Source organism: Xyrauchen texanus, chromosome 3 (assembly GCF_025860055.1).
Source record: "Xyrauchen texanus isolate HMW12.3.18 chromosome 3, RBS_HiC_50CHRs, whole genome shotgun sequence".
In the NCBI taxonomy this organism is placed as follows: Eukaryota; Metazoa; Chordata; class Actinopteri; order Cypriniformes; family Catostomidae; genus Xyrauchen; species Xyrauchen texanus.
This window is the reverse complement of record NC_068278.1, coordinates 50,451,019-50,478,836: the sequence shown is the minus strand read 5'-3', so window position 1 is coordinate 50,478,836 and position 27,818 is coordinate 50,451,019. Positions and strand designations below refer to the sequence as shown.

Here is a 27,818-nt window from a genome sequence, read left to right as displayed (position 1 = left end):
AGCTGAAGTGCAGAATGTCATCTAAAGGCCTCAGGGAATTGACCTGATTGAAATACAGATATAATGCCGCCATTGGTGTGTGAATGTGAGTGTGAATGGGTGAATGAGACACAGTGTAAAGTGCTTTGGTAACCTCTAAGGTTAAAAAAAGCACTATATAAGTGCAGACCATTTACCATTCCCTCAGTGAAATCTGCTGGTGGTGAAATATTTACCTCAGCCATTGATATTAAAATGCTTTTAAAGAATTGAAGTGTGGGTGATTATGGTAAGAAGTGAGGCACTTATTTGGCCTTCCTAGAAGGTTGTTAGGGAGGAGCAGTGGAGAGGGACAATTTTGATTAGATACATGTAAATTAATTAATATATGGAACCCTTTTCTTTTTTGTTGGTTCATTTTTTATGTTTTCTATGTCATGTGGGGGCATATAATTGATTAAAGTTGATTCTGTATATTCGTGTGCTGTTTGTTTAAATCTGACTATGGAATCAATAAAAATTGTTAATGGCAATAATGAAGAGAAAACATTCTGGTTGTCCTTTCAGTATAAAATAACAAGTTACTCAGGTCTCTAGAAATAGGTAAATCTGAGTTTCTACAAGTTGCAAAAAATTAGATTTTTGATTGACTGTATAATCCACAATGAGAAAGAAAATTAAGTCTATTTTTATGACCATCAAGATTTATTTCTGCATCGAGAAATTATTTTCATGATAAACAAGACTGCCTCTAATTTATCCTTGTTTACTTAAAAACATTGTATTACAGTGGGGGCCTGGGTTGCTCAGCAAGTATTGACGCTGACTACCACCCCTTGAGTTACGAGTTCAAATCCAGGGCATGCTGAGTGACTCCAGCCTGGTCTCCTAAGCAACCAAATTGGCCCGGTTGCTAGGGAGGGTAGAGTCACAAGGGGTAAACTCCTCATGGTCACTATAATATGTGGTTCTCACTCTCTGTGGGGAGCATAGTGAGTTGTGCGTGGATGCCACAAGAATAGTTTGAAGCCTCCACACGTGTGCTGTCTCCACGGTAATGCTCTCAAAAAGCCATGTGATAAGATCCAGGGATTGACGGTCTCGGACAAGGAGGCAACTGAGATTCGTCCTCCATCACCCGGATTGAGGCGAGTCACTATGCCACCACGACGATTTAGAGCACATTGGGAATTGGGTATTCCATATTTGGGGAGAAAAGGGGAGAAAAAAAATCTTGAAAGTATAACATCTGGGTGCATTCCAGCAATAAGAATGTCCTCAATTGTCATGAAAATAATGTCATAATTGTATTGATTCTATTAAAAATCATAGACTTAATTTTCTTTATGTAAAATGGAATTTCTTATTTTTTATTTTTTTTGAGGGATGAAGTATGATTTGGATATGTTTTTGAGATATTTAACCTGATACATCACACAATATTGTATAAAAGAGAAAAGAAAAACTTGTGTTTATTATTAATTTTCTTTTTTGATTATCCTGGATTATCGGGTTTTACAACATGTTTCCATAATAAGACCTCTTAACATTACAGTATATTCATATTTCAATTAATTTAAAATCAAATATTTTGTACATGCTTAGGGATGAACATCCCCTGGTCTGATTGCATTAGGATGGATAAAGGCACATGAGTTCTTCTGTGAACACATGGTTTTGCTGATCATTAGCAATTAAGTCTGTAAATCAAGGAACAATCAAGGAATAAAAATACAGAATGAGCTGGATCTAGCTGTTTAAATTTTATATCTATCCTACTTTCTTGTTTTGTAGCACTTGGGATATACATTTGAAGTTTTAACATGATATTAAATTATCCAAAGCAATTCTCAGCCTGAAGAAAAAAAGTGTTGATATGGCCTTTGATAAGAAATAAAACTTTGCTCAGAAGACTGTGACAATGTAGATTTCTCTCTCTTTGTTTATCCACACACCTTTTGAATATTACTGTCTGTGATTCAATAAGAGAGATTATCAAAATTCTCCTCACTAACACAAGAAAGCTGTGGTATTCCGGGAGTCTGTACATTGGACGTGTTTAGTACTTACGGTAAATATTTCTGAGAGCAAATATTTCTCCTGTAAAGATGGCCTTCTGTTGTATCCCCTTTGCTCATTAGTAAAGCTGTCTAAAGATAGAATTTCACCTCTAGACATATCTATTGAAACTGTTTTACCCTGAAAGAGGCTACTGGAGCCGTTTACATCCCTAATGTGAGATCTTCGGCTCAGTCTCTTTTCTAAACCCCAGACTCAGGGTTTGTGTCTATGGCTGCTCTCCAATGCAGGAAGTTTGTTTTTCTGGTCAGAAGTTCCTCAGTGTTTAGGGTGTTTTATCCAGTTCCGAATCATCCATTTCTGTCCTGAGCACCGCTGGACGACCAGCCGCAGGCCAAAGTTGGCATCTTTGGACATTTCAACCTCCAAACAGCGCCCTGTGTCTCGACCTATAATGGGGCCATTCTAGAAAAAAAATACACAAGATCGTAAATATATTGAGCATTTTAAATGTACAGAATATACAGTGGGGGTTAAAAGATCTGAGATTGCACAAAAGGTTGGATTTCCTTGTTTCATTAAAGCACACAAGATGCTCTTTGGAAAATTCTCAAATTATGCCTGGATAAAATAATTTTTGGTTTTAGAACAAACTTATGGAGTCCATGCCAGATCAAGCACACATTGTCATTTATGCATACAAAATACCAAGAAATTCTGCAATTCATGTACTTTTTTCAGTTCAGCCTTTTGTTTTGTTATGACAAATCTTGTATTAAAAATGTTCACAAGTGGTCTCAGACTTTTAAATGCTACGGTATCTTGAGGGTGCTTTTAAGAAAAGAAAAAAAGGTAATTGTCTTGCAATAACAAAAGACAGCATGCTCATCAAGCCATTTACTTATTTCAATATTTGATATTTATTTTAAAAGGAGTGTGTTGCTTTTATATCAGCGATCTCCATTAAGGAAAATCAAATCAAGTGAGTCTCAAGTAGATAATAAAATATTAATCCGAAGCCTTTAGTAAGCTAATAAATAAAGTGCTTTGTGAGAGTGCACTCTCTTACCTGAGTAAAATCCCAAAGTCTCTGTGAGGACCTGGAAACAATGTTACACTTTTTTAAACTTGGTGTTCTTCCCTTCCCATCATCCACCAGGCATTTTGTGTCGGGTAGAAAAGTGGTCGATCCCAGGGGTCCTAACTGGAGTAAGCCTTCGGTAGTGTACCTAGCCAGCTGAAAAGAAACATTGAGGAATGTGTAAAAAATATAAAATTGCCAGATGTGAAGTATGAGATGTACGAAATTATCTCATTTATTGTATACCACACTTACACTGGCAGCCAAATGTTTGGAATAATGATCAGATTTTGCTGTTTTGGAAGGAAATAGGTAATTTAATTCACCAAAGTGGCATTCAACTGATCACAAAGTACAGTCAGGAAAATACTGATGTAAAAACAGCACCATCACTATTTGAAAAAAGTAATTTTTATCAAATCTAGATAGGCCCTGTTTCCAGCAGCCATCACTCCAACACCTTATCCTTGAGTAATCATGCTAAATTGCTAATTTGGTACTAGAAAATCACTTGCCATTACAGTCCAACACAGCTATTTGGCTCATTAAATGAAGCTAACCATTGTGTTTTGCCACATACAAAGCTTGAAATTGCAAAAAAACCTGAATATTTCATAAAAAGGTATACACTACAGTCTTCAAAGACAAAGGAGAACTGTCTCTAACAAGGACAGAAAGAGATGCGGAAGGCCAGATGTACAACTAAACAAGAGTATAAGTACATCAGAGTCTCTGGTTTGAGAAATAGACGCCTCACATGTCCTCAGCTGACAGCTTCATTAAATTCTACCTGCTCAACACCAGTAAAGAGAAGACTCAGGGGTGCAGGCCTTATGGGAAGAATTGCAAAGAAAAAGCCACTTTTGAAACAGAAAAAGAAAATGTTAGCGTGGGCAAAGAAACACAGACATTGGACAACAGATAATTGGAAAAGAGTGTTATGGATATTAACCCCATTGAGCTTTTGAGGGATCAGCTAGACTGTAAGGTGTTTGAGAAGTGCCAGATAAGACAGCCACATCTATGGCAAGTGCTGCAGGAAGTGTGGGGTGAAATGTCACCTGAGTAGCTGGACAAACTGACAGCTAGAATGCCAAGGATCTGCAAAGCTGTCATTGCTGCATATAATTTTTTTTATGAGAACTTTTATTTTCACATTATTAATGTCCTTACTATACATCGTGATCAGTTAAATGCCACTTTGGTGAATAAAAGTACCAATTTCTTTCCATAAGGGCAAAATCTGTAAATTATTCCAAACTTCTGGCCGCCAGTGTATAACTGCAACTTAAAGGGCAATGAATCATCTCCATTGCTAAAATATCAGTTTAAAACTTTATTTAGTTTACTTGAAGGAAATAGCAGTGCTTGCATGGAAGCTTGAAAGAAGCTGAGGTTTTATTTTGATTAGATTTTGATTTTGACAGCCGCTTTGAAATTTGCCATTGTAATGACACTCAGCATGTTCCATTGTAACTATCAACACACAACATGACACTGTCTTACCAGTCTAAAAATGAGATGTTCAATAGATGCAAGAAAGAAACGATTACAATTTGTAATGCAAATGCATGTATGAAAAAAACATAAATTCATTATTCAGAAATTGAGTATGCAAATACATTTACATTTGGCAGACACTTTTATCCAAAGCAACTTACAGTGCACTTATTACAGGGACAATCCCCCCAGAGCAACTTGGAGTTAAGTGCCTTGCTCAAGGGCCCAACAGTGGCATCTTGGTGGTGCTGGGGCTTGAACCCCTGACCTTCTGGTCAGTAACCCTGAGCCTCAACCACTGAGCCACCACTGCCCAACATTCTATCAAACTTTCTTTTTCATTCTATCAAACTTTCAAAGTTTAAATAAAAAAAAAATCTAAACAAAACAACTAAAGCTAAAATTATCTACAGAACATCGTTAGAATGGTATGTTAAGCCATTAGATATTAAGGTTAAGGGGTTTAGAAAAATAATAATTTAAATGTTTGCAAAATATCAATACAGTGCTAGCATTGTAATACCTACTTCTCTATAGTGCTTCCACAGTTAATAATATCTATAAGTCTATTTAAAACTATAGTTCTACAGAAACATAACCATTAGGAGAAAATTGTGTCCCTTGTGCAGTCATTGTTAAAATAAAGGGCTTTACAAAAAGCCCATCAGATATAGGACAGGCAGTTTACAATTATCATTACCATCACACCTTACAGGTTATATTTTAATTCTAATTCCACAATACTTACTACTCTGGCATCTAGAGAGATGGAAGTGGAGATAGCAGCTATCTATTACAGTAAGTACACAGCACTGAATAACACAGGTCAATAATTCAGCTGAAAGCCAATCTCTCAGATATCAGATCCCAAGGTCAACACATCTTAATGAAGTACAAGCTGACATTGAATGGAAATCAAGCTTGTTCTATTGTGTAAAGTTAATCTATGGCACAGAGGGTAATTGTGTGGTGACCAAGGTGAAAACAGCACTTTGACAATAGAGCGAGCTCATCTTCATGCGTAATGTAACCTGATTCCAGCCCTTATAGTAGAGATGCATTCACTTGGATGATATACCGCACAGAGGTTTTCACAATGGGCACAGTTGGAAGATTTTTTTCCTTTAAATGATGACAAATAGGAGATACTGCACTTTTTAAAAAGGCTTGCTATTCAATAAACGAGAAAAGGTGTTTCACTTTATAAATTATTTTTAGAGATTGAACAGTACGCCTAAATGCGCTTATGTTTTAGGGTTTCTAAAGTATATGTTAAGAGGAGTTTTGCGATAACTCCTCCCATGATCATTTTTGGAGGCAACTACCTTATGACAGGGGCAGGTCCAGAAGGGTGGCATGGGGTGGCCACCCTAAAAATGAGCTTTGCCACCATACTTGCCAACCCAACCCAGAGCACGCTAGTGTCCTGGAGATGGTGCACAACAGCTTAAACATCCGTGGTCCGTAACAACGTTCTGCCCATGTCTGGCAGGATAGTGCTCTACCTCAGTAGACAACATATTTCCATAAATTAACCAAGATTAATAAAAGTTGGTAAAAATATTGTTCAGTTTATGATACCTAATGCATTTGCAAATAGAACATTATAAACCATTTTCACAGACTGCGATGACACTTTTCAGCTTTATGATAATTTCTTTAAATATTGAGGGTAAATTTACATTATTTTTTGTGTTATAACACCCAGGAATTAGTTTTAAATATTGAATTTCCACAGTTGCGAGGGGGTTTCAGTTACAGCTGCTGAGAGAGTGACAGTAAATTTGGCATCTCCCATCTCAGCTTAATCCACATCTCTCTATTTTTTTTTTTCTGGACAGTCATTCAAATGTGTAATAGTGGACTTTTTCTTCTGCTCTTCGAGCAAATGGGTAAGTTCAAATAATATTTGATGTGGTCTCCCAGTGACCGCTGTCAAAGTTTATCCTGTAATCATTTACTTCCACATTCCAAAACCCGGAGTGTGAAAAGGGTCTGTTGTACAGTCAGTTACCATTTTTATTTTTTTATAATATTTTCAATTGACTTAATTAATTGACAACTTTAATTCCCTTTGATGATGCAATTAACAAAACTTTTCATTTGCATCTGTTTTTATTCATTTTACTACATTTAAAAAGGACATACAGTTTAACTGAACTTTATGGTTATTCAACAAACCATTTGCAACAACTATAGATGTTAAACTGGTTTCATTATTATGTGTGTTTGTAAAGTATCAACATCCTTTTAAATACATGTTTGGAACCGTAAAAACAAACAAGATGAAATGGCAATTTATCTAACACGATACCCATAGTTGTTTACCATATACAGTACAAAATGTATGCGTGAACAATTGCGATTACACAATTAAAAACTTTAATAGAAAGCATGATGCAGGCTTGTGATATTTAATAAAACAAAGCTATGAACTCCACAGTGCAAGGTAATATAGCACAATTATGACACTTCAGATTTCTTGATTAAATTATAGAAAAGTAAGGCAACAACCAATATTTGAGAGCAGTGTTAAAAGTCATATGCATTTAAATAAATCAATGAATGATTTATGATTTTTTTTTTACGTGGTTTATTACTATAACTATTAATGGGCTTTAATGGCACATATGCCATTAATTGGTCCCCTTTTTAATTTGTCTTTGGACCGGGAGATGAAAAACATGGACAAAATGAAGCTTAACTGTATCATGTAAAACCAGCCATTATTGTAATTTGATTATACAATGGGAATACACTTCTATTGCTTTATTTCCCTTAGGCCTGGATTATAGACTAAGACTGTCATTCCCTTACAAGATTTAGGAGGGAGGATAGAGGGGGAGTGAGATTGTATTTCAAATTGTTCAATGGATTATGGCTCTATTGTGCATGGATAACAATGAAAAGGTCATGGCGCACTATCAAAGGTCATAGCCTGGTAGGAGAGCTGTTTTAATATTCTAGGTCTATTTAATCCAAATGAATAATAAAAACTTTAAATGTCAAAGTCACATGTAAACTGAAGACTTATAAAAATGAAATAATTATTTAGCAAGGGAGCGGACAGGACACAGAACTTAAGATACAATCGAGAGTTAATTTAAAACTAAGCTATTATCCATGTCCATGCAATGATGCAATGCACCACCAACTAAGAATAATCTGTACCGAAGTTAAAAGGATGCAATTTCATTACAAATTTCATTTAATTCTTGCAGTTCATATCAAGGCATTGGCATTGGTGAAAAAAGCACAGATTGTTCTTATAGAATACTGTTGCATGTGCCAAAGTTGATATAGTAGTTTAGAGTTGCAAGCATCGTATATTCTTGGCAGCCTGCCATCATTTTTGTTGTCTGCTGAGAATTTAAAGGGATAGTTCACCAATTTTTTTAATTCTCTCAAATTCTCAATTACTCACTTTTATGCCATCCCAGATGTGAATGACTTTCTTAGCTCTGCTGAACACAAACAAAGATTTTTAGAAGAATATCTCAGGTCTAATGGTCCATACAATTTAAGTGAATGGTGGACAGACATTTGAAGATCCAAAAATCACATAAAGGCAATATAAAAGTAATCCAGACCACTCCAGATGTTTAATATACGGTATTTCTGAAACGAAGCAATCACTGAGAAACAGATCAATAGTTAAGTTCTTTTTTTTTTACTATAAATCTCAACTTTCACTTTCCGAATGTGAAAGTGAAGATTTATAGTAAAAAGGACTTAAATATTGATTTCCCACCCACAGCTTTTATTTCACTTCTGAAGTCAGATTTAACCACTGGAGTCATATGGATTAATTTTATACTGCTTTAATGTGATTTTTGGAGCTTGAAAGTTCTGGTCATCATACACTTGCATTGAATGTACCTTCAGAGCTGAAATATTCTTCTAAAAATCTTACACATCTGGGATGGCATGAGGATGAGTAAATGATGAGAGCATTTTCATTTTGGAGCGAACTACTAATATGGAAATAAACAATATGCAATATAGCATTCTAAAGCCGTCTTTTTTAATGCTTTACTCACGTGCCACAATAATGTAATGCATTTTAATTGTCTTATTTCTATTAATAAATACATTTTATTTATAATTATTGAATCATTATATATTGAATTATTGTTATTCAAGGGGCTTTCTCAACAAATATTTATATATACAATTAATTGTGATTCATTTTATTAATTAATCGGCATACCATGTCATTAATTTGATTACAAATTTTAATCAATTGACAGCCCAAATGTATTTATTTAAATCAAAAGTTTAGTTAAAAAAATAATTTGAAACATAGGCTCAATTTATTTTGTCTACTAAGTACAAATTTATAATAAATTGTTCAAAAATAAATTCAGTCAAGTATATCCAAACTTTGACTTGTAGTGTACTAAAGCAAGCTTACAGTAGCTAAGACTCTTTTGTAAACAGACCAATAACTCTTAATATTAGGCTCTAAACATACATAACCTTTCTGGTTGCATAAATGCTTAGTTGCATAAGATGGTTGACATAAATGACATTATTGGGTGGATTTGGGTGCTGTTCTGAATAACAGGATAAGACACGAGATAGTCAATGTTTTACACAGATTACAGTATAATGGCTTAAACCAAAATCAAAGGTAAATCACACTAACCTGTGATGACATGCCATGGCATGGATAGAGTATCGCCCTGTCATCTTCCTCTGAGCCCTGGTCAAGACAGTAACCACTGGCTTTACTGTTTCGCACCTGAAAAATATACACACAAAAAACATAACTACTGGTAACTAAATCAAGCTAATTTTGTTGGTGAAAACAACATTGCTACAGTATGTCAATTTGTAGGAATTGGTTTTTAATTTTTGGTTAGAGCAGCATAGATAGGCCTACACAAACAAACACATGGTATGAAATCACTTTAATCTATTAATGGTGGGTGTATTGAGCAAATAAAATGGCCATCGATATTTCTTGTCACCTTATAAAAAAATACACTTTTGTCCCTATGTTAATGGGATTATAATTAAGAATTAGGTATTAGCATTAGGTATCATGAACTAACAATGAACGATATTTTTTTTACAGCATTTGCTAGTTAATAAAAATACAACTGAATTTAAGATATACAAATATTGAATACAAATGTGTATTGCTATATGTTGAAAATAACATTACCAAGATTAATAAATGCTGTAAAAGTATTGTTAATTTATAGTTCATGTTAAATAATGCTGTTAACTAATAGAACTTTATTGTAAAGTGTTACCAAAATGTTAAAAAGAAAGTGAATCGTCTTGATTTTGTTCATTCGTTTTGGTGGCTTAATGTGAGGAATAAACCACATAAAAAACCTTTAGTCATATTAGGTAACTTTTTCTCTTAGTTAAAAGTTGATAGGAAACACACACGTCGTAACAGATGTTCCCCTTCTGTCGCTCTCTCCACGTTGTGTCGGAGAAGCGACACTAGGGGTCTCTGTTGAGCGCCGATATCCACCTCTGATCTATGAAATAAGGCCAATGAGAGTTGGCAGCCAGTATTTGCATGTCCCGCCCCCGGACATACGGGTATTTAAGCGGCGCAAATACGGGAGTTCATTCAGAAAATTTCTTCGGAGCCGATGGTCTGTCTGCAGTTTGCTGCGAGTTTACACACCACTATTACGTTCCTGTTTCCTCTGACGATCTGCATGCTGTTGGATTTGACGGCGCACAACAGCGGCTTTCTCCTACTTTGCACGGCGTGCATTGTTGTCCCTGAGCTTCGACAGCGCAGACACACACACATACTGTGTATTAAAAGAGTTATTTCCTTAAAAGAGTGAATTTCTCTAAAAGAGCAAAACACAGCGGCGTTGAACGTCCTTTTCAGGACGCCGTCTTTTCAAGATGCCCTTCCACCCCTGTGTTGTTCCTGGATGCGGTAGAGTGCTCTCCGCTTCAGACGGCCACAGGCGCTGTCTCGTGTGTTTGGGCCGCGATCACACCGAGGCGGCGTTTGTGGATGGCTCATGTTCTCACTTCGAGAACATGACCATGACCACGTTGCGGTCGCGGCTTGCTTTCAACAGACAGCAAGCCACCCCAGCTGCACCCCGCATTTCTCCTTCTTCCCACGGGATTGAGGACGATGCGGTTGGCGCTGGGGGTGATTTGGGGCGGCAGCGGGTGCAGTTTCGCCAGGTAGACCCCCGCGAACCTCCCGTTCCCCGACACGCTCGCTGGTCCCCGTCCACGCTCGCGGCAATAGCGGCTCGCCTTACGGCCTGGCTGTCTATCCTCCTGAGCCCGAAGCAGATGAGCTCGCCGCTGCATCGGAGAGTGTGATGTCTGATGCTGAGGACTCCCCTGGACTGCCGCCTTCGGGCCAGCAGGCCCAGGCTGAGGCCGACGCTCAGATGTCTGACATGCTTTCCCGGGCCGCCGTGAGCATGGGGTTGGATTGAAACCCTCCATCCTCCCCACAGCCTTCACGGTTGGATGACTGTGAAGGCTTCCCCCCGGTCCCGTTTTTCCCGGAGGTACATGACAAGCTGACGTCTACGTGGAGAGCCCCGCTCTCCGCTCGTCTAGGTGCCACCCGCTCCACTCTCACCACCCTTGACGGCGGAGAGCGCCACGGATACGGGGCGATTCCCCAGGTCGATAGGGCAGTTGCGTACCATCTATGCCCCGGTAGCCCTACCTCCTGGCGTGGCCGCCCCGTACTCCCATCCAAGCCCTGTAGGACAACATCCTCACTCAACGCGAAGGCCTACAGTGCGGCTGGACACGCTGCCTCCGCCCTGCATGCAATGGGCCTCCTGCAAGTCCACCAGGCCAAAGCACTCAGAAACATGCACGGGGGTGGACCAGATCCTGACGTGCTGCAGGAACTGCGCTCAGCGACCGACCTCGCCCTGAGAGCGACGAAGGCCACAGCGCAGGCACTCGGACAGGCGATGGCCACCCTAGTGGTCCAGGAACGCCATCTCTGGCTCAACCTGGTCGAGATGCGTGAGGCCGACAAGAACCGCTTCCTGGACGCACCTGTCTCCCAGATTGGCCTTTTCGGCAACACCGCCGAGGACTTCGGCCAACAGTTCTCCACGGTGAAGAAGCAGACGGAGGCCATATCTCACATCATGCCCCGCCGCACACCTTCCGCTACGGGCCCTGCCCCGTCTGCTCGCCGAGGGCGTCCCCTTGCGGCGAAGAAACCAGCCCCTGCTCCGCCTCAACCCGGGCCCAGCTCTCAGCCCCAGCGTCGAGCACCCCGCAGGCGGCGCACGCTCCTGTCTCACAAACCCCCTCTAGGACCCGGAAGGCTCCCAAGCGTTCCTGAGACAGTCGACCCAGAGCCGAAGACGTTAGCTCCGGAGGTGGTAAGACCGCTCCGTCCCCCGGTGGAGGGCCGGGAGGAGAATCCTTTGTTTTTTCATTTGCCACACCCCCTGACGGGGGCTGTGGTACCCATATTCTCAATAAAAGAGCTATTTCCTTTGCCTCTGGGTCACCTGGCCCACAAATGCCGTTCTCACGGCAATCTGCTTTCAGATTACGACAGTCCCGGTACACGGACGGCGATCCGCCTTCCGCCTGCCCACGACTGTCCCCGGCCGGCCGGTTCAGGCGAGTCCAGAGGACGCCAACATCAGACCTCCTCCTCAGTCACGAACCCGCCCCTGCCGGGCGCGGAGCAAGGTAAGTGCTTTGAGTTTATTCTCAGCACCTCAGCCTCAGGCCGCAACGAAGCCGCCCGATGCTGCATTACCTGTTCCGCCCGCTCGCGAGGCCCCGCCAGGTACGTCCAAAATACTCGTCCCTTTGGTGCCCCTAGCGCAGAGCTGGGAAGTGTGGTTTTCGCTTCCCAACGCATCACGCTGGCTGCACGGACCATTCGACTTCGGTTACGCAATTCAGTTTGCCCGGCTCCGCCCCCTTCAGGAGCGTCCGCTTTTCCGCAGTACACGGCGAGCATGCCAGTTCCCTGCGCACGGAAATCGCGACCCTCTTAGCCAAAGGCGCGGTAGAGCCCGTCCCTCCAACCGAAATGTGGAAGGGTTTCTACAGCCCTTACTTCATTGTACCCAAGAAAGGCGGCGGCTTACGACCAATCCTGGACCTGCGAGTTTTCAATTTGGCCTTGTTAAAACTCCCGTTCAAAATGCTCACGCAGAGAAATATTCTGGCTGGTGTTCAGCATCTAGATTGGTTCGCAGCGGTAGACCTGAAGGATGCATACTTCCACGTCTCAATTCTGCCACGACACCGACCCTTCTTATGGTTCGCGTTCGACGGCCAGGCGTTTCAGTACAAAGTCCTCCCCTTCGGCCTGTCTCTGTCCCCTTGCGTCTTCACGAAGGTCGCAGAGGCGGCCCTTGCCCCGCTACGCGTAGCCGGCATCTGCATTCTCAACTACCTCGACGACTGGCTCATCTTAGCACACTCTCGAGAGTTACTATGCACACACAGAGACCGGGTGCTCCGGCACCTCAGCCGCTTGGGGCTTCAGGTCAACTGGGAAAAGAGCAAGCTCACTCCGGTTCAGAGCATCTCTTTTCTCGGGTTGGAGTTAGACGTCTCACGAGCGAGCGTGCTCAGTCAGTGCTGGAGTGCCTCGCTTCCTTCAAGCCAGGCACGGTGGTCCCTCTAAAACTTTTCCAGAGGCTCTTGGGGCATATGGCGTCCTCCGCGGCGGTCGCACCGCTGGGGTTGATGCATATGAGACCACTCCAGCACTGGCTCCAGACTCGAGTCCCGAGACAAGCATGGCACCATGGCACGCATCGGGTAAGGATCACCCCCGCCTGCCTCAAAACACTCCGACCCTGGACAGACCTCTGCTTTTTACGGGCAGGAGTGCCCCTTCAGCAGGTTTCCCGATGCGTTCTGGTCACAACCGACGCCTCCTGGTCCGGGTGGGGTGCCGTGTGCGGCGGGCACGCAGCAGCGGGCTGTTGGAAAGGGGCCCCGCTGCGTTGGCACATCAATTGCCTAGAGTTGCTGACCGTCCATTTTGCTCTCAGGAAGTTCCTCCCGTTAGTTCGGGACAAACATGTCCTCGTGAGATCGGACAGCATCACGGTGGTGGCGTACATAAATCGCCAAGGCGGCGTACGCTCCCGCCACATGTCACAACTCGCCCGCCGTCTCCTCCTATGGAGCCAGCAGCGACTCAAGTCAACGTCGTAGCGGACGCGCTATCACGACAACGCCTGCCCGGCGGGGAGTGGAGGCTTCACCCCCAGTTGGTCCAGCTGATTTGGGAACGGTTTGGCAAGGCCCAGCTAGACCTGTTTGCCTCCCAGGAAACCTCCCACTGCCCGCTCTGGTACGCCCTAACAGAGGCTCCCCTCGGGACAGACGCGCTGGCACACAGCTGGCCCTCGGGGCTGCGCAAGTACGCATTTCCTCCAGTGAGCCTTCTTGCACCGGTGCTGTGCAAGGTCAGGGAGGACGAGGAGCAAGTCACGTTAGTGGCCCCCTACTGGCCCACTCGGACTTGGTTCTCGGAGCTCAGACTTCTCGCGACAGCTCTTCCCTGGCGAATTCCCCTGAGAAAGGACCTCCTCTCTCAGGGACGGGTGCACGCTCTGGCTCCCACGCCCAGACCTCTGGAACCTCCACGTCTGGTCCCTGGACGGGATGCGGAAGAGCTAGCCGGCTTACCGGTGACTGTTGTGAATACAATCAACCAAGCCAGAGCCCACTCTACCATGCACCTTTACGCCCTAAAGTGGCGCTCGTTCGCAGATTGGTGTTCTTCCTGAACCGAAGACCCGCAGAGATGCGCGATCAAGTCAGTGCTCCTGTTCCTACAGGAGAGGCTGGACAGGAGGCTGTCCCCATCCACCCTCAAGGTGTATGTTGCCGCCATTGCCGCCCACCACGATCCTGTAGATGGCAAGTCTTTGGGTAAGCACGACCTGATCCTCAGGTTCCTGAGAGGCGCCCGGAGGTTGAATCCCTCCCGGCCAGGCCTAGTTCCCTCCTGGGATCTCTCGGTAGTCTTGGCAGGACTCCAGAGACCCCCCTTCGAGCCACTTGAATCAATTGGACTCAGGGCCCTCTCTCTTAAGACGGCCCTGCTGATCGCGCTCGCCTCTATCAAGAGGGTCGGGGACCTGCAAGCGTTCTCTGTCAGCGACACTTGCCTGGAGTTCGGTCCGGCTGATACGTCTGTGATCCTAAGGCCGCGACCGGGCTATGTGCCCAAGGTTCCTACCACACCCTTCCGAGATCAGGTAGTGAACCTGCAAGCGCTGCCCTGGGAGGAGGCAGACCCAGCCCTTTCGTTGCTATGTCCAGTGCGCGCCCTGCGCATTTACCTGGACCGCACACAGAGCACCAGACGCTCTGAGCAGCTCTTTGTCTGCTTTGGGGGATGGCAGAAAGGGAATGCCGTCTCCAAACAGAGGCTCGCCCACTGGGTTGTCGACGCCATCACACTGGCTTATCACACCCAGGCCGTGCCCCTACCCTTGCGGGTCCGAGCTCACCCAACAAGGGGTGTTGCGTCCTCGTGGGCACTGGCCAAGGTCACCTCCCTAGCAGACATCTGTAGAGCCGCGGGTTGGGCAACACCCAACACCTTCGCGAGGTTTTACAACCTCCGCGTTGAGTCGGTTGCGTCTCGTGTTTTCTCAGGTCCGAGCCCGTGAGAACTTCGGTAACACGTGAGACCGACCGGCCAGGTGAATCGCTGTGCCCAGCGCCCTTTCCTGACGTCAAGGTAAAGTAGTGCGCCTTCTTCCCAGGGCGCCCCACTCCGAGTCGGGCCCCTGGTCGATTCCTCCCCAGCCCTCCGGGTCCGCGGTTCAGCGGAGGAACTCGCCGACCCAAGCCACTGCGGGTACCCTGTTGGCTACCCTGTACTGGTATAGGTGCTCCACAGGTAAGGCCTCCTGCTCGGACTCCCCCTGTGTGTAATTCCACGGTTCTGTCCCCTTACGAGCGGACCCCTGTGTCTCCCTTAGGCAGTTACAGCTGCCCCGGTCGCCGTGCTGTAGCAACTCCCCCCTTTCGAGGCTGGATCTACCACCGCACCATACTTTCCACATGAGCCCTAAGACGGCTGTGTGACGTGTCTACCACTTTTCCTCCCCAAGAAAAAGGGCAGGTGTGGTCTCCACAGGGTCTGGGTAAGACCCCTTTCCCTATATGCATGTAAGGGCCCCGGCCGTGATTGCTCTATGCAAGAAACATAGAGAGAAAAGATTCCCATGTTGGCAAACATCACCTTGTTCCCCTCCCAGGGTAACTAGAAGTATCTCGATGTTCTTATGGGGCATTGGGGAAGGGTACGTGCAGCCAGGAACAGACGATGCGCAGCACTGGATGAAATCCCTGCCCGCCTCTGTATCGGTGGTTCACGTACACGGTTCAGCGCATGGCAAGATTGGAATGGGTCCCCTAGTGTCGCTTCTCCGACACAACGTGGAGAGAGCGACAGAAGGGGAACGTTTGGTTATGTATGTTAACTTGGCTGATTTACACTTAGTATTATATAAGAGCTTTGATTTATACTACAAAAACCTGTTTTGATCATATGTTCGTACAGTCAAGTTATGTAAACAAAACACTTGTAATTCATAAGCAATTTTTTTTATAAATGATTTATACTTAAAAGCAAACATGCTGTATATTCCTGATTTATTTTCTCTCTACATGGTAGGCAGCATGTACAGTATTATAAATTCAATTGACCAAAATCTCATAAATGTTCACATTGATGCAACAATAATATAATTGAATAAATAACCAATTATTTTGTTTATTTATTTTTTTATATATAATCATTTCACAAATTAAGGCATTTTCTCTTAATACACTAGCTGTGTACTCGCAGAAAAAAAAAAAAAAAAAACGTTAACTGTACTCGCAGAACGACGCAGACAGAAGAAGCAAAAACTGGCCTTTAATCTTGGACCCTGCAAACACACACTCAAATGAATGGCCTTTTGTAGGATTAAGTAGCCCAATTCAGCCTGTAGCAATTGTGCTTCTCTGAAGCTTGAAAATAAATGAACACACAGGCACTGCCAGTGAAAATCTATCTTGTGACATTGAACATCAATAAAACCTAAAACTGGAGAGAACATGAGATATGTGGAATCTGTGGTCTGGCATGGATATTTTCAGAGACAAGCTATTTCAATGCGGCTATAGATTTTCTGCCCTGGCTGTTGCAGAGATCAAATACAGGTATAATTGTTTTTCTCCCATGAATTGAAAGAGCAGTAAGATTTCTTCTATGGTGATTTAGGCCTGTTTAATTCCAATGTGTGCACGCACGCACGCACGCACGCATGCACACGCGCGCACACACACACAAACACACACACACACACACACACACACACACGCATGCGTTGGGTTTCCATAGACATAATGGTTTTTATACTATACAAACTATATATTCTATCCCCTAACCCTACCCTTAAGCCTAACCCTCACAGAAAACTTTCTGCATTTTTACATTTAAATTTTTTTTTTATTTAGTATGATTTATAAGCTGTTATCCTCATGGGGACCAACAAATTGTCCCCACAACGTCAAACATTTCAGGTTTTACTATCCTCATGGGGACATTTGGTCCCCACGAAGTGATAAATACACGCTCACACACACACACACACACACACACACACACACACACACACACTAAAGCTAATAAGGGCCTCATTAAATCACATTATGAGAAAATTGAAGCTAATCCCAATGCTTGCTACACTGTTGCCATGGAAACCAATTATCTGTACATTTCTGCTGTATTAATGCACTTTTGTATTTTCCATACTAAAAATACAAATTTCTGTTCTCACACAAAGAAATCATATGGATACCATAAGGAAATGGCTGCATTCGAAGGGATGAAACATTATTCAAAGTCACTCTTGAGAGAAACCATAGCATAAAATAACTAAGTAAACATTGATAAAACTTAGCATTGTACTTGACTTGTTTCTAATGCCTCAATTATAATGGTAGTCTATCCTTATTAGTACTTTAAAGATGTGTCTTAGTTCTCGTAATACAGGGTGATGTCATTGATATTCATAGGCATTTGAATGTAAAGTGTACAAAAACATTTATGTACGTTTGGATAGACACTGAAACGCACAATTTCAACATATTGACAGCATCTAAAATGTAAACCCTGTTACATATGTGCAATTTTAGAAACTTGTGTCACTTTTAGAAACTTTTAGAATGACTTGTGTCGGCTGTGGCTCAGTTGGTAGAGCGGGTTAGCCACTAATCGCAGGATTGATGGTTCGAATCCTGACCCACACGACTCCACGTGCTGAAGTGTCCTTGGGCAAGACACTGTGTCCTGAGTCCATCAATTAGACAGCTCCATCATAAATACATTGAAAGGTTTAATTTTTTTATGCTTTCAGTACTTTGATATTGTTTGTTTCATTGTCTATCCAAATATATGCATTAAATACCTATGATTCCTAATGAGCTCATGTTGCATACTTGGTATCTTTTACAAGCTGCTGAAGCAACACTGTCACTATAAGCATCTTTGGTATGAAATTGCCTTCTAAAACCTAAATGTGACAGATAACTTTGTCCCATTCCTCAAGGAAGCATACAGACATTAAACTAACAGTTTGTAAAAGCTCAAACTGTTCTATAAAGGTTTTACTGGCTTAAAAAGGTGTTTATAATGTTGATTTGTCTTTATTACCTCTCCATAGGTGATGGTGTTATTGTAGACTCTCATCTCAGGATAAACATGCTCAAGGTACCAGTGAAAGCTCCTGCAGTTCATTTTCTTCCTCAGCGCTACACGCTCTGACACATCTCCAAAATCGACTCCTGGGTTCTGGCAAAACACAAAGAGACAGCTAGTTGTCATTTAGCAGGCACTGTTTTACGTAAAACTATTTAAATGCACAAAATAAACGAGCAGCCCCTCTGGGATGCTGGTAAAATACAGCAAGCCAGGATATTTGTTGTTTGTGGGTTGTCCTCGACGGATTTCCTTCTTCTGTGGATCCCAAAATAAGACATTTTGAAGTGTCTCCAAGCTGCTTTTTACATATAATGAAAGCATATTGTGACAAGGGTCTATTAAGCTTAAAAAACTCAAAAAGGTAGTCCGGACAACTCTTGCGCTATCAAGTCTTCTGAAGCCATATGATAGCTTTGTGTGAAGAAACATACTGAAATTAAAATCTTTATTCACTGAAAATCTTGTACTCTGTTGTAGCTTTCAATTCATGCCTTTTTAAGCAAAAATGCCAGATTTTACATCAATGGCACCAACTGTCATTAGATTCTCACAGATCTGTGAGAATCTAATGTAATTTGAAATTTAGTATGTGTATACATAATTTATTATTTAAGAATGTATGTATATTATGTAATTATATTATACTTATTCCACCTTTAACTGCAAGACAATGCAGTTGTCTTGAATTCCAACTGAAAGTGAGCATGGCATTTGTGGGACTTGTACAGCATCGTGAGGAAGGAAAATTATGTTGATATATTGAAGCAACATCTCAAGACATCAGCCAGGAAGTTAAAGCTTGGTTCGCAAATGAGTCTTCCAAATGGACAATGACCCCAAGCATACCTCCAGAGTTGTGGACAAATGGCTTAAGCCATCACAAAGCCCTGACCTCAATCTGATATAAAATTTGTGGGCAGAACTGAAAAAGCATGTGCAAGCAAGGAGGCCCACAAACCTGACTCAGTTCTGTCTGGAGGAATGGGCCAAAATTCCAGTAACTTATTGAGAGAATCTTGTGGAAGGCAACCCAAAATGTTTGACCCAAGTTCAATAATTTAAAGGCAATGCTACCAAATACTAACAAAGTGTATGTAAACTTCTGACCCACTAGGAATGTGATGAAAAAATAAATCTGATATAAATAATTCTCTCTACTGTTATTCTGACAATTCTTTAAATAAAGTAGTGATCCTAACTGACATAAGACAGGGAATGTTTACTACGATTAAATGTCAGGACTTGTAAAAAACTGAGTTTAAATGTATTTGGCTAAGGTGAATGTAAGCTTCTGACTTCAACTGTAGCTGTGAAGAGGTCATTACATCTCAAATATCTCATTATATTTATGGTCCAAGGCCATTCCTAAAACACTACAATGTAATTAAACATTTTTATAATGTAAGTGCTGGCTCTGGTTTAATTATCCTTTCAATGCACCACTTTTCCGTTTGGGAAGAAAAAAAAAAAATATGTTTACAGATCAAGATGGGTCATAAAATTTAATTAATAACTTAAGAGTTATGCTTGATATTGCAAATTACAAAAAAAGTTTTTCATAAAGAACCAATTAAACACACACACACACACAAACACACACACACACACACACACACGCACGCACGCATGCATGCACATGCACACACACGTGCGTTGGTACGGCTATCCTTATGAGAACTCTCCATAGACATAATGATTTTTATACTGTACGAACTATAGATTCTAACCCCCACCCCTAAACCTAACCCTCACAAAAAACTTTATGCATTTTTACATTAAAAAAACAAACAAAAAAAAAAAAACAAACAAACATTGTTTTAATACAATATGTTTTTAAGTGATTTGAATTCTGGGGAAATGTCCTCAAACTACAATTATAACATGTACCATAATATGGTACCCTTGTAATTACCAGTTTGTAACCTAATAATTATATATATATATATATATATATATATATATATATATATATATATATATATATATATATATATATATATATATATATATCTGTCTGAAACTCAGCATTGTTTAATGCAAAGACAATGACTGCACAAATTGTGTGCTTAAGAAAACATTAGAACATACTCTGACAAGTTGCCAAACTTAATCTGCAATATTGTACTGTGCACTGTGCCGTGTACAAAAGACACACAAGAAAATGAATCAAGACAAAATTAAGCACCGCAATAATTTTCGATTAATCACTGGCTGTCTAGACTTAACAAATAAGGATGATTGAGCATGATTGCTCAAGCTCTAACTCACATTCATGGGGATATTCCAGGCCATGTAGACATGAGATTTAAACTCATCCATCCAGACCTCTGCTGCCCGCAGTGCGTTACGCTTGGCGTAGTAGTCGATGTCATTGTTGTATGGTTTCTTTGTGCGTTCAATGTGTGCAACTCTAGCACATGGAAGAACCTCCATACTGCCGCCACATTGCCACACCTGCCCGGAAAGAGAGACAGAGAGAATAATAGGAAAATATTAGGACTCTCAAACTATCAAAACGTTTTTTTTTTATTTAATTACATGACATGCTGATTTTTCAATGTATCAGTATTTGTTGAGAAAAGCCCAAATTAACATTATTGAAAGACATAACAATATTGTGGCAGAATAGTAAAGCATTGAAAGGACATTATATAAAATGGCAATGGAACTTTATTATTTGATTTATTGTGTATTTAGACAGATATGGCATCTCTGTAATACAATGATATTTTACTAATGCATTTTCTCATTGGGAATTGTGTATGGATAGTGCCATCTATAACAATATTGCATTTATTAGTTTATGTGGAAATGTAATTGAATTTATGCAATCATGAATTTTATTTCTTCTTTAAGACAAAAATGAACATGGCAATGTTTTATGGAAAGGGAAAGGGGAGTGCACTGTAAGCTCTTTCGATTGACAACATTGAGGCTGAGCTAAGTGACAGAGAAAATAATCGACAATGTTGAAGAAAGCATAATAAGGATTCACTCAATTTTAGTTTGTAGAAGTTCCAAGAGCATAAATACATTAAAGGTACTGTAGCTGTTCTACTTCCACGGCACTGAGCCACTGGACTAGCCATACCCCCTCTTAACAAAACCCGCACTCCAAAGATACCATCCATCCATCCATCCATCGTCAACCGCTTATCCTGTGTACAGGGTCGCGGGGGGCTGGAGCCTATCCCAGCTCCAAAGATACCAAATTAACTTTATTAAGACTGACACCTTGCAGCAAAATAGCGCCTTCAACTGACAACTGTTATGAACAACATGGTTTAAATTATTGATGTCTCAATAATTCACTGCAACTACAACACTATGAGAATGTGCAAAATGATTGACAGGTCCAAAACTTCATTGTCCGTGGTACATATAAATTTTTTTTTTGCTGTTTTCAGAGTCTTGAGCTGCCACAAAGCCAGGTGAGATATCTTCCAACACTTAAATAATATGTCTCAGGGAGTAGGAACAGTGTTTGTATACCTTTCCATGAAGAAATCGCTTTAAGAAAAACTAGTTTTTGGACAATTTTCCAATGTGATACAGAGTTGCCATATGGAAGCCTCTCCCAAATGTATTTATTTATTTTTACAACAACAACAAATAAACAACCCCCAAAAAAAAAAAACAAAAGTTAGATTTATTACTATTTCATGTCAGAATATAAATATACATTTTTCTTTTTTCATCATTAGAACTTAATGCGTACCATACAGGGAGATTTTATAATTGTTGAAAATTACAAACATGCGTTAGACAATTGTCAAGTCAAGTTTTCATCATTCGAAGCAGCTTTACAGAAAATCATACTGTTGTGTCTTTAATTTTTTTTAAATCTACATTGAGCAGTTTCATTGAAAAACTTAATTGACAATCATGCTTTAGTCTATGTCCACATTAATCCAGATACATTTGAAAATAGCATTTTCTTTTTCGGAACGCTCTCCGTCCACACTGATGTTTTCAACTGTTTTCCAAAAGTTGCTCACCCACACTAAAACGTTTGAAAACTGTTAAATCCCATTACTTGATGTTCCATGTATGGTCTGAAATGCAACTGTTCTTGTTTTCCGTTGCCAGATAACAGTTCCAAATGAAATTCCTGTTGCCTTTGCAATGTAAAGGTTTTACAAAGTAACATTTATATTTAATAACAACGCTATCAAAGTGAATAACAGGCACAACAATGCTGCTACAACATGGGCCGCCATCTTGATTTTTTTGGGTTGAACGGATCACATGACAACAAATGCATAATTTTAGATAACTCTAGATAACATTTCCCCTGTCCACACTACAACGTGAAGATGGCGCTTTCAAAATTAGTGTTTTTGAGAAGCTAAATGCTAAAACTTAACGCTGTCTCAGATTGGACGGAAGGCCAAAACTTAAAGAAAAATATATGTTTTCAATTAAAACATATTAGTGTGGATGCTGCCTAAATGTTTTTGTCTTTAAGCCTCCAGCAAGCAAGTGTTTCAATACCCATGTGCTCTTTTGCAACCCATCATACATCATAAATGTAAGAATGGGTCTTTGGGAAAATGCCTCCTTACACATTGTGTGATGCCTGCTCTTGGTAAGTGTGGTTTTGTGAGGCATGCTGCTGGTTGTAGCAACTGGGGCAGGGTTGACTGCAGAACTCACACTATGGGATGGATTTTTGAGTCTATTTCAGCTTGCACTATATTGACTATCCTAACTGTGACAATAAGCATAAAACTGTAACAAGTTTCATGCAATTTAGAGCAATTTAGCATTTATGCAATTTAAAAAATTCAAATGCATTACCAAACATTTGATTCTCCAAACATCAGATTGCACTCCAAATGAACTGCTGTTTATTTGGGGCAGTCACTTCCCTGTTGAGATTTGCCCCCATCATATTAGAAAGTGTGTGTGCTTGCTTGATACTGCAATTAAGTGTTCAGGGCCATTAGTTTGTGCTGAGATGAGAGAAACAAGGGATGATAAATGAACGTGTGGAAGAATGAGTGTAAATATGTTTTCGCCCCCGAGACCACCAGTCACACTATTATGCTGACACAGGCTCTGTGTGTCTGACTCCAGATCATAGAAATATATAAATGTTGCTGAAATCTGCTTTGCTGTAACACCAAATGTAGCATAGGTCTGATAATTTGAGATGCTGTACCCTTAAAAATTTGCATTTTTACATTAAAAATGAAAGGTACTGGGCACTGGGTATGGCATCTTAGTGCTTTTATAAGGAATATGCTAAATAAACGCAATACACAAAAGCTCTACTGAGAAACATAAAAATATTATAATTTACCCTTTTAAAGCACTTATTATTTTTCCTTGCAATCCACTAAGACAAGGTTTTATCACCAATAGCAGTCATAATTATTTAGTTTTACATGTTCATTTCCCACCCTTTCTCTTACCCTTATAATTAAACTGCCTGTTTTTGCTACTGTAGTCCTACATTTAAAGATGAAGTGCTTTATTTAAAGTATGCTAAAATGTTTTCCCTATGCCAGCTAAATGTGAAGAGACAACTACAAGTAAGCTGTTAATTACCCCGAAAAAATTTAAACAATGTGGTGCTATTAAAATATTAGGGTTTACCATCCCTACCAGCTTGACTTAACACTAGCTCAACCAATGAGTTTAAGGAGGGACTTTTTTTCATAAAACCTGTTTTTACTTTTATATGTAAATGACCTCTGCTATGACTGGCTAACTTTGTGTGAAAGAAGAAAAAAAACCCTGGCAAAGTCAATAAGAGCAAGTGAAGAGTCATATGATAATGCCCTCATTAACATATAAATACCACTGTTTTGCAGTATAACCATGGAAATTTCAGGAGGACACAATTTTAATTTCACAGTCTAATTTGTCAGACAGCTGCCCGTAAATCTCTCTCTCTCTCTCTCTCTCTCTCTCTCTCTCTCTCTCTCTCTCTCTCTCTCTCTCTCTCTCTCGCACTGCAGATTCCAGTCTGCCTTTATCCCTCTCTGAGGCTTGATTAGCCTGATTAGGGGCTGAATGTGCAGCATGGTCTGGGTTGACTGGTGAGGGAGCTTTATGTAGTGAACATTAGGCCAGAAACATACTTTTTTGGCCAACACATTGCCAATATGGCATCTGGTTGAACATACTTAACATGCATTCTTGCATAACTGTGGTAGTCACAAGCCTCAGAACTTAATGGGGGTGATAGAGTTACCTTCAAAGGTCTGAGCTACTGAACTGGATGTGTCATTATTGTAATTAACCCTCAGTTATTTGAAATAGTTCAGTTCTTAGCTCATTATATTAGTATTGCATTAAGAGCCAAAAAATATGTGTTTTTATTTTTGTACTGTTATTATTTCCCCATGTATGTATTGCACTGATTGGGACTCTTATTTTGAAGTGTGGTTCCTCCGATGAATGGAAGAGTGAATGGATGAAGTGAAAGCAATCAGCACATGCAAACACATAGCAGTTAATCAGCTAATCAGCGTGTTAAAAAGATTATGGTACGTTCAAGTCCTTTTGGGAAGTCTGTACTTACAAGTTTGTAAATCGTAAATACCATGTGGTGTGCGTTCAAGTGATTTTACTAGGAAAGATCAGACTCATTTTACAATTTCATATTTCATTCTCTCATTTTCACTTACTAGCAAAGGCAGAAGCTTTTATAACACCAATGCAACAAAATGAAGAGCAACTGCAGTGCACTGAACAAGCGCTGCATGGATGCCTTTAACGGTTACCCACTGTCACCATTTCAACAACAGTGTCTCCCACTGAAAGCATTTAAACGCGCTCCTCCCGCTGGGCCCCATGAGAGATGTAGGCCCCTGGGCTTCAGCCCGTATAAGCCTGTGTGTTAATGTGCCCCTGACACAAAAGTTGACTTAATATATAAAACTCACCGTTGAAGCAGAAAGTTCACCCCAGTGTCACTTATATCACCCCTTGTGGCAACATTGAGAATGCAATAAATACTTGCTTTGTGTTATGAATTACAGTCTGACACATTTTGGAATGCAATAACGCAGGAAATTAAGCTTGCGTTGCTAGATTCATCTGCGTTCATGCACCTGCATAAAGTATGTTTCTGCCTTAAGAGTTTGTCTACAAAGTACAATGAAATCTTTGAATGTGAGTTTTGGAGTATGCCCTTACACAGAATGATGCACTGATGCAATATTAATTCTGAATAAAAGGTGATCTTTATTGAATAGCACTGATCATCTTTAGTGGCTGTACTGAATGGCTCTAAAGTAGTGCACTCATTCTCTTTACACTAGTTTGCTTTAAGAGCGTGCGGTACTCTGTCCTCCACTAACCATGACATTAATGGCACTAGCTCTGCATTCACTTACTTTTATTAGTTTTGAAAATAATTTAAACTTCAGCGCCACTGATCCATAGTCCAACCCGGGTGTACAAAATCAATCTTGCAGTAGTAGAATTCTGTTATGGTCTTATTGAGTGTCGAAACAAGCTGTAGGTCTACCTCTCTCTCTCTCTCTTTCTCTCTCTACAGCGAATACTCAACTGCGTGCTTTGTTCAAGTTCAATAAAAACCTAGTTTCACACAAGAAACTGACAAAAGACAACAAATTAACTTGTTATCCCTCACTGTTTAGATTAGAGTTGAGTAAAGAGACTGCCCATTCTCTGAGAAGAATGCTAAAGGGTATAATGCTGGGGTTACACAAGGCACCAGGTGAATCAGCGCTTTTGTGAATTCAATGTGTAAGCAAACCTAACATACACTTATTTCACATGATGATAAACAACAGTGCCTAGTTAAAGAACCTTTTAAATCAAAATAAGTGTTTTGTGCCTTTTGGTCCATGGTTAAATTTGGAATCATATACTGCCATCCTACTCTTAATATTTCTGATGTATATTGATAATTTTGCAGGAGTGTAGCGGAAATTAAGGGCTAAAATATTGAATGTCTCATCCCAAGTTCCCATTTCAAAAGGAAAGATTTTGAGGCCACAAAGGTTTCTCATCTTGTGATTGTTAATTGTTTGTCAAAGGTTTTATTTCAACCTAGCACATATTCAGCATGGCCTTAACATTGCTTATTAGTTAAACATGGTAGGATATATGCAAGTTTAACATACTCAAGACATGTTTTCCACATATATATCACATCAAAATTGGTTTATTTATTATATAAATGAATACAAATTAGAGGCCAACCGATATTGGATTTTGCTGACACGACAATTTGTTGAAAGAATAGCAATTAATCTGCCAATAGTTTTTAAAATTGGTAGCCTATATTAAATATTCTTTGTCTTTGCTTCTGTGATGCAGAGGGCCAGACAGCGGCTACAAGTGTCCAAATTGAATTAAATTCCAGATTCAGTTTATGGTGCAAACAAAATGGCAATAACCAGGAAAAAAATTATTCATAGTGCAGAATTTTTAACTTCAAAGGCTGAAATACACCAGGGACTCTTATTTTGAAATGTTTGTGCTTCACTGCTTCCAGCTGCTCATTCAAACAGATAAGGGAAATAAAATGTACTCTCCTACTATAATCTAAAACGTATTACAATATAAACAATTAAAAGTAAAATTTCATATTTCATCAACACTATATCATCACCATCAACAGTTGATCATTAGTGATCACTTGTCATAAATTTCCGATATGGCTTAATGAATGCGGACTCCTCTGCAACAACTGGAAACACTCACAAGCCCCCCGTGTGCTTACAGAAAATACAACAGTGCCTTGTTTTCACTCTGAAGGATGCAGCGCATGCATTTATTTAATTAAATTGTATTCTTTTGAAGTTTGATAACCACATTAGTTCATATCATGATTCCTGTCTTTCTGCCCCCAAATTTAAGGCCTGTTTAAATGATAATTAAGACTTCTGTTGTATAATCTATGATATTTAAGACTTTTTAAGACCTTAAATTTGGGAAAACTGAATTTAATACATTTTAAGAATTTTAAGACATAAGCCTTATGGATTACTGTTATGCTGACTTTATAAAAAATTTGCAGCTTTTAGATTTTTTGTCACCATACACTTGCATTGCATGGAACTGCAGAGCTGAGATATTCTTCAAAAATGTTCATTTGTGTTCAGAAGAAGAAAGAAAGTCAAACACATCTGGGATGACATGAGGGTGAATAAATTATCAGAGGTAACTGTGACAGGGTGGAGGGTGGGGCTGGGTCGTGATGCTGCACATTCGGCCCCTAATCAGGCTAATCAAGCCTCAGAGAGGGATAAAGGCAGACTGGAAGCTGCATTGCAAGAGAGAGAGAGAGATTTACGGGCAGCTGTCCGACACCTTTGTGTGATTTTCCTTTTGTTTAGTTCCTCATTAAACTATTATTTATATCGTCAAGCCGGTTCTCGCCTCCTCCTTTCCATTAATCCCTTTACAATAACATTCCGAGAGATCCTACAAGGCACAAGTCCTCTGTTAAAATAGCACATCTTACATGTATTCTACTTTTCTACTGTTTAGATTTGACCTTTTTTGAATACAACACTGTATAATGGTCAC

At 40.6% G+C, this 27,818-nt stretch overlaps 1 protein-coding gene across 1 annotated transcript in view; it reads right to left on the bottom strand.

The window, feature by feature from the left end:
- Nucleotides 1-1,485: 1,485 nt before the first annotated feature.
- Nucleotides 1,486-27,818, bottom strand: part of LOC127627899 (polypeptide N-acetylgalactosaminyltransferase 9-like) — a 165,415-nt gene continuing 139,082 nt past the window's right edge. Inside the window, exons 7-11 of the mRNA XM_052104509.1 lie at nt 20,571-20,756; nt 18,255-18,392; nt 9,228-9,323; nt 3,068-3,235; nt 1,486-2,463 (exon numbers count right to left, since the gene is read on the bottom strand). Coding sequence (XP_051960469.1) covers nt 2,317-2,463; nt 3,068-3,235; nt 9,228-9,323; nt 18,255-18,392; nt 20,571-20,756 — 735 coding nt within the window. The 3' untranslated portion in view covers nt 1,486-2,316. The remainder of the gene's footprint in view (nt 2,464-3,067; nt 3,236-9,227; nt 9,324-18,254; nt 18,393-20,570; nt 20,757-27,818) is intronic.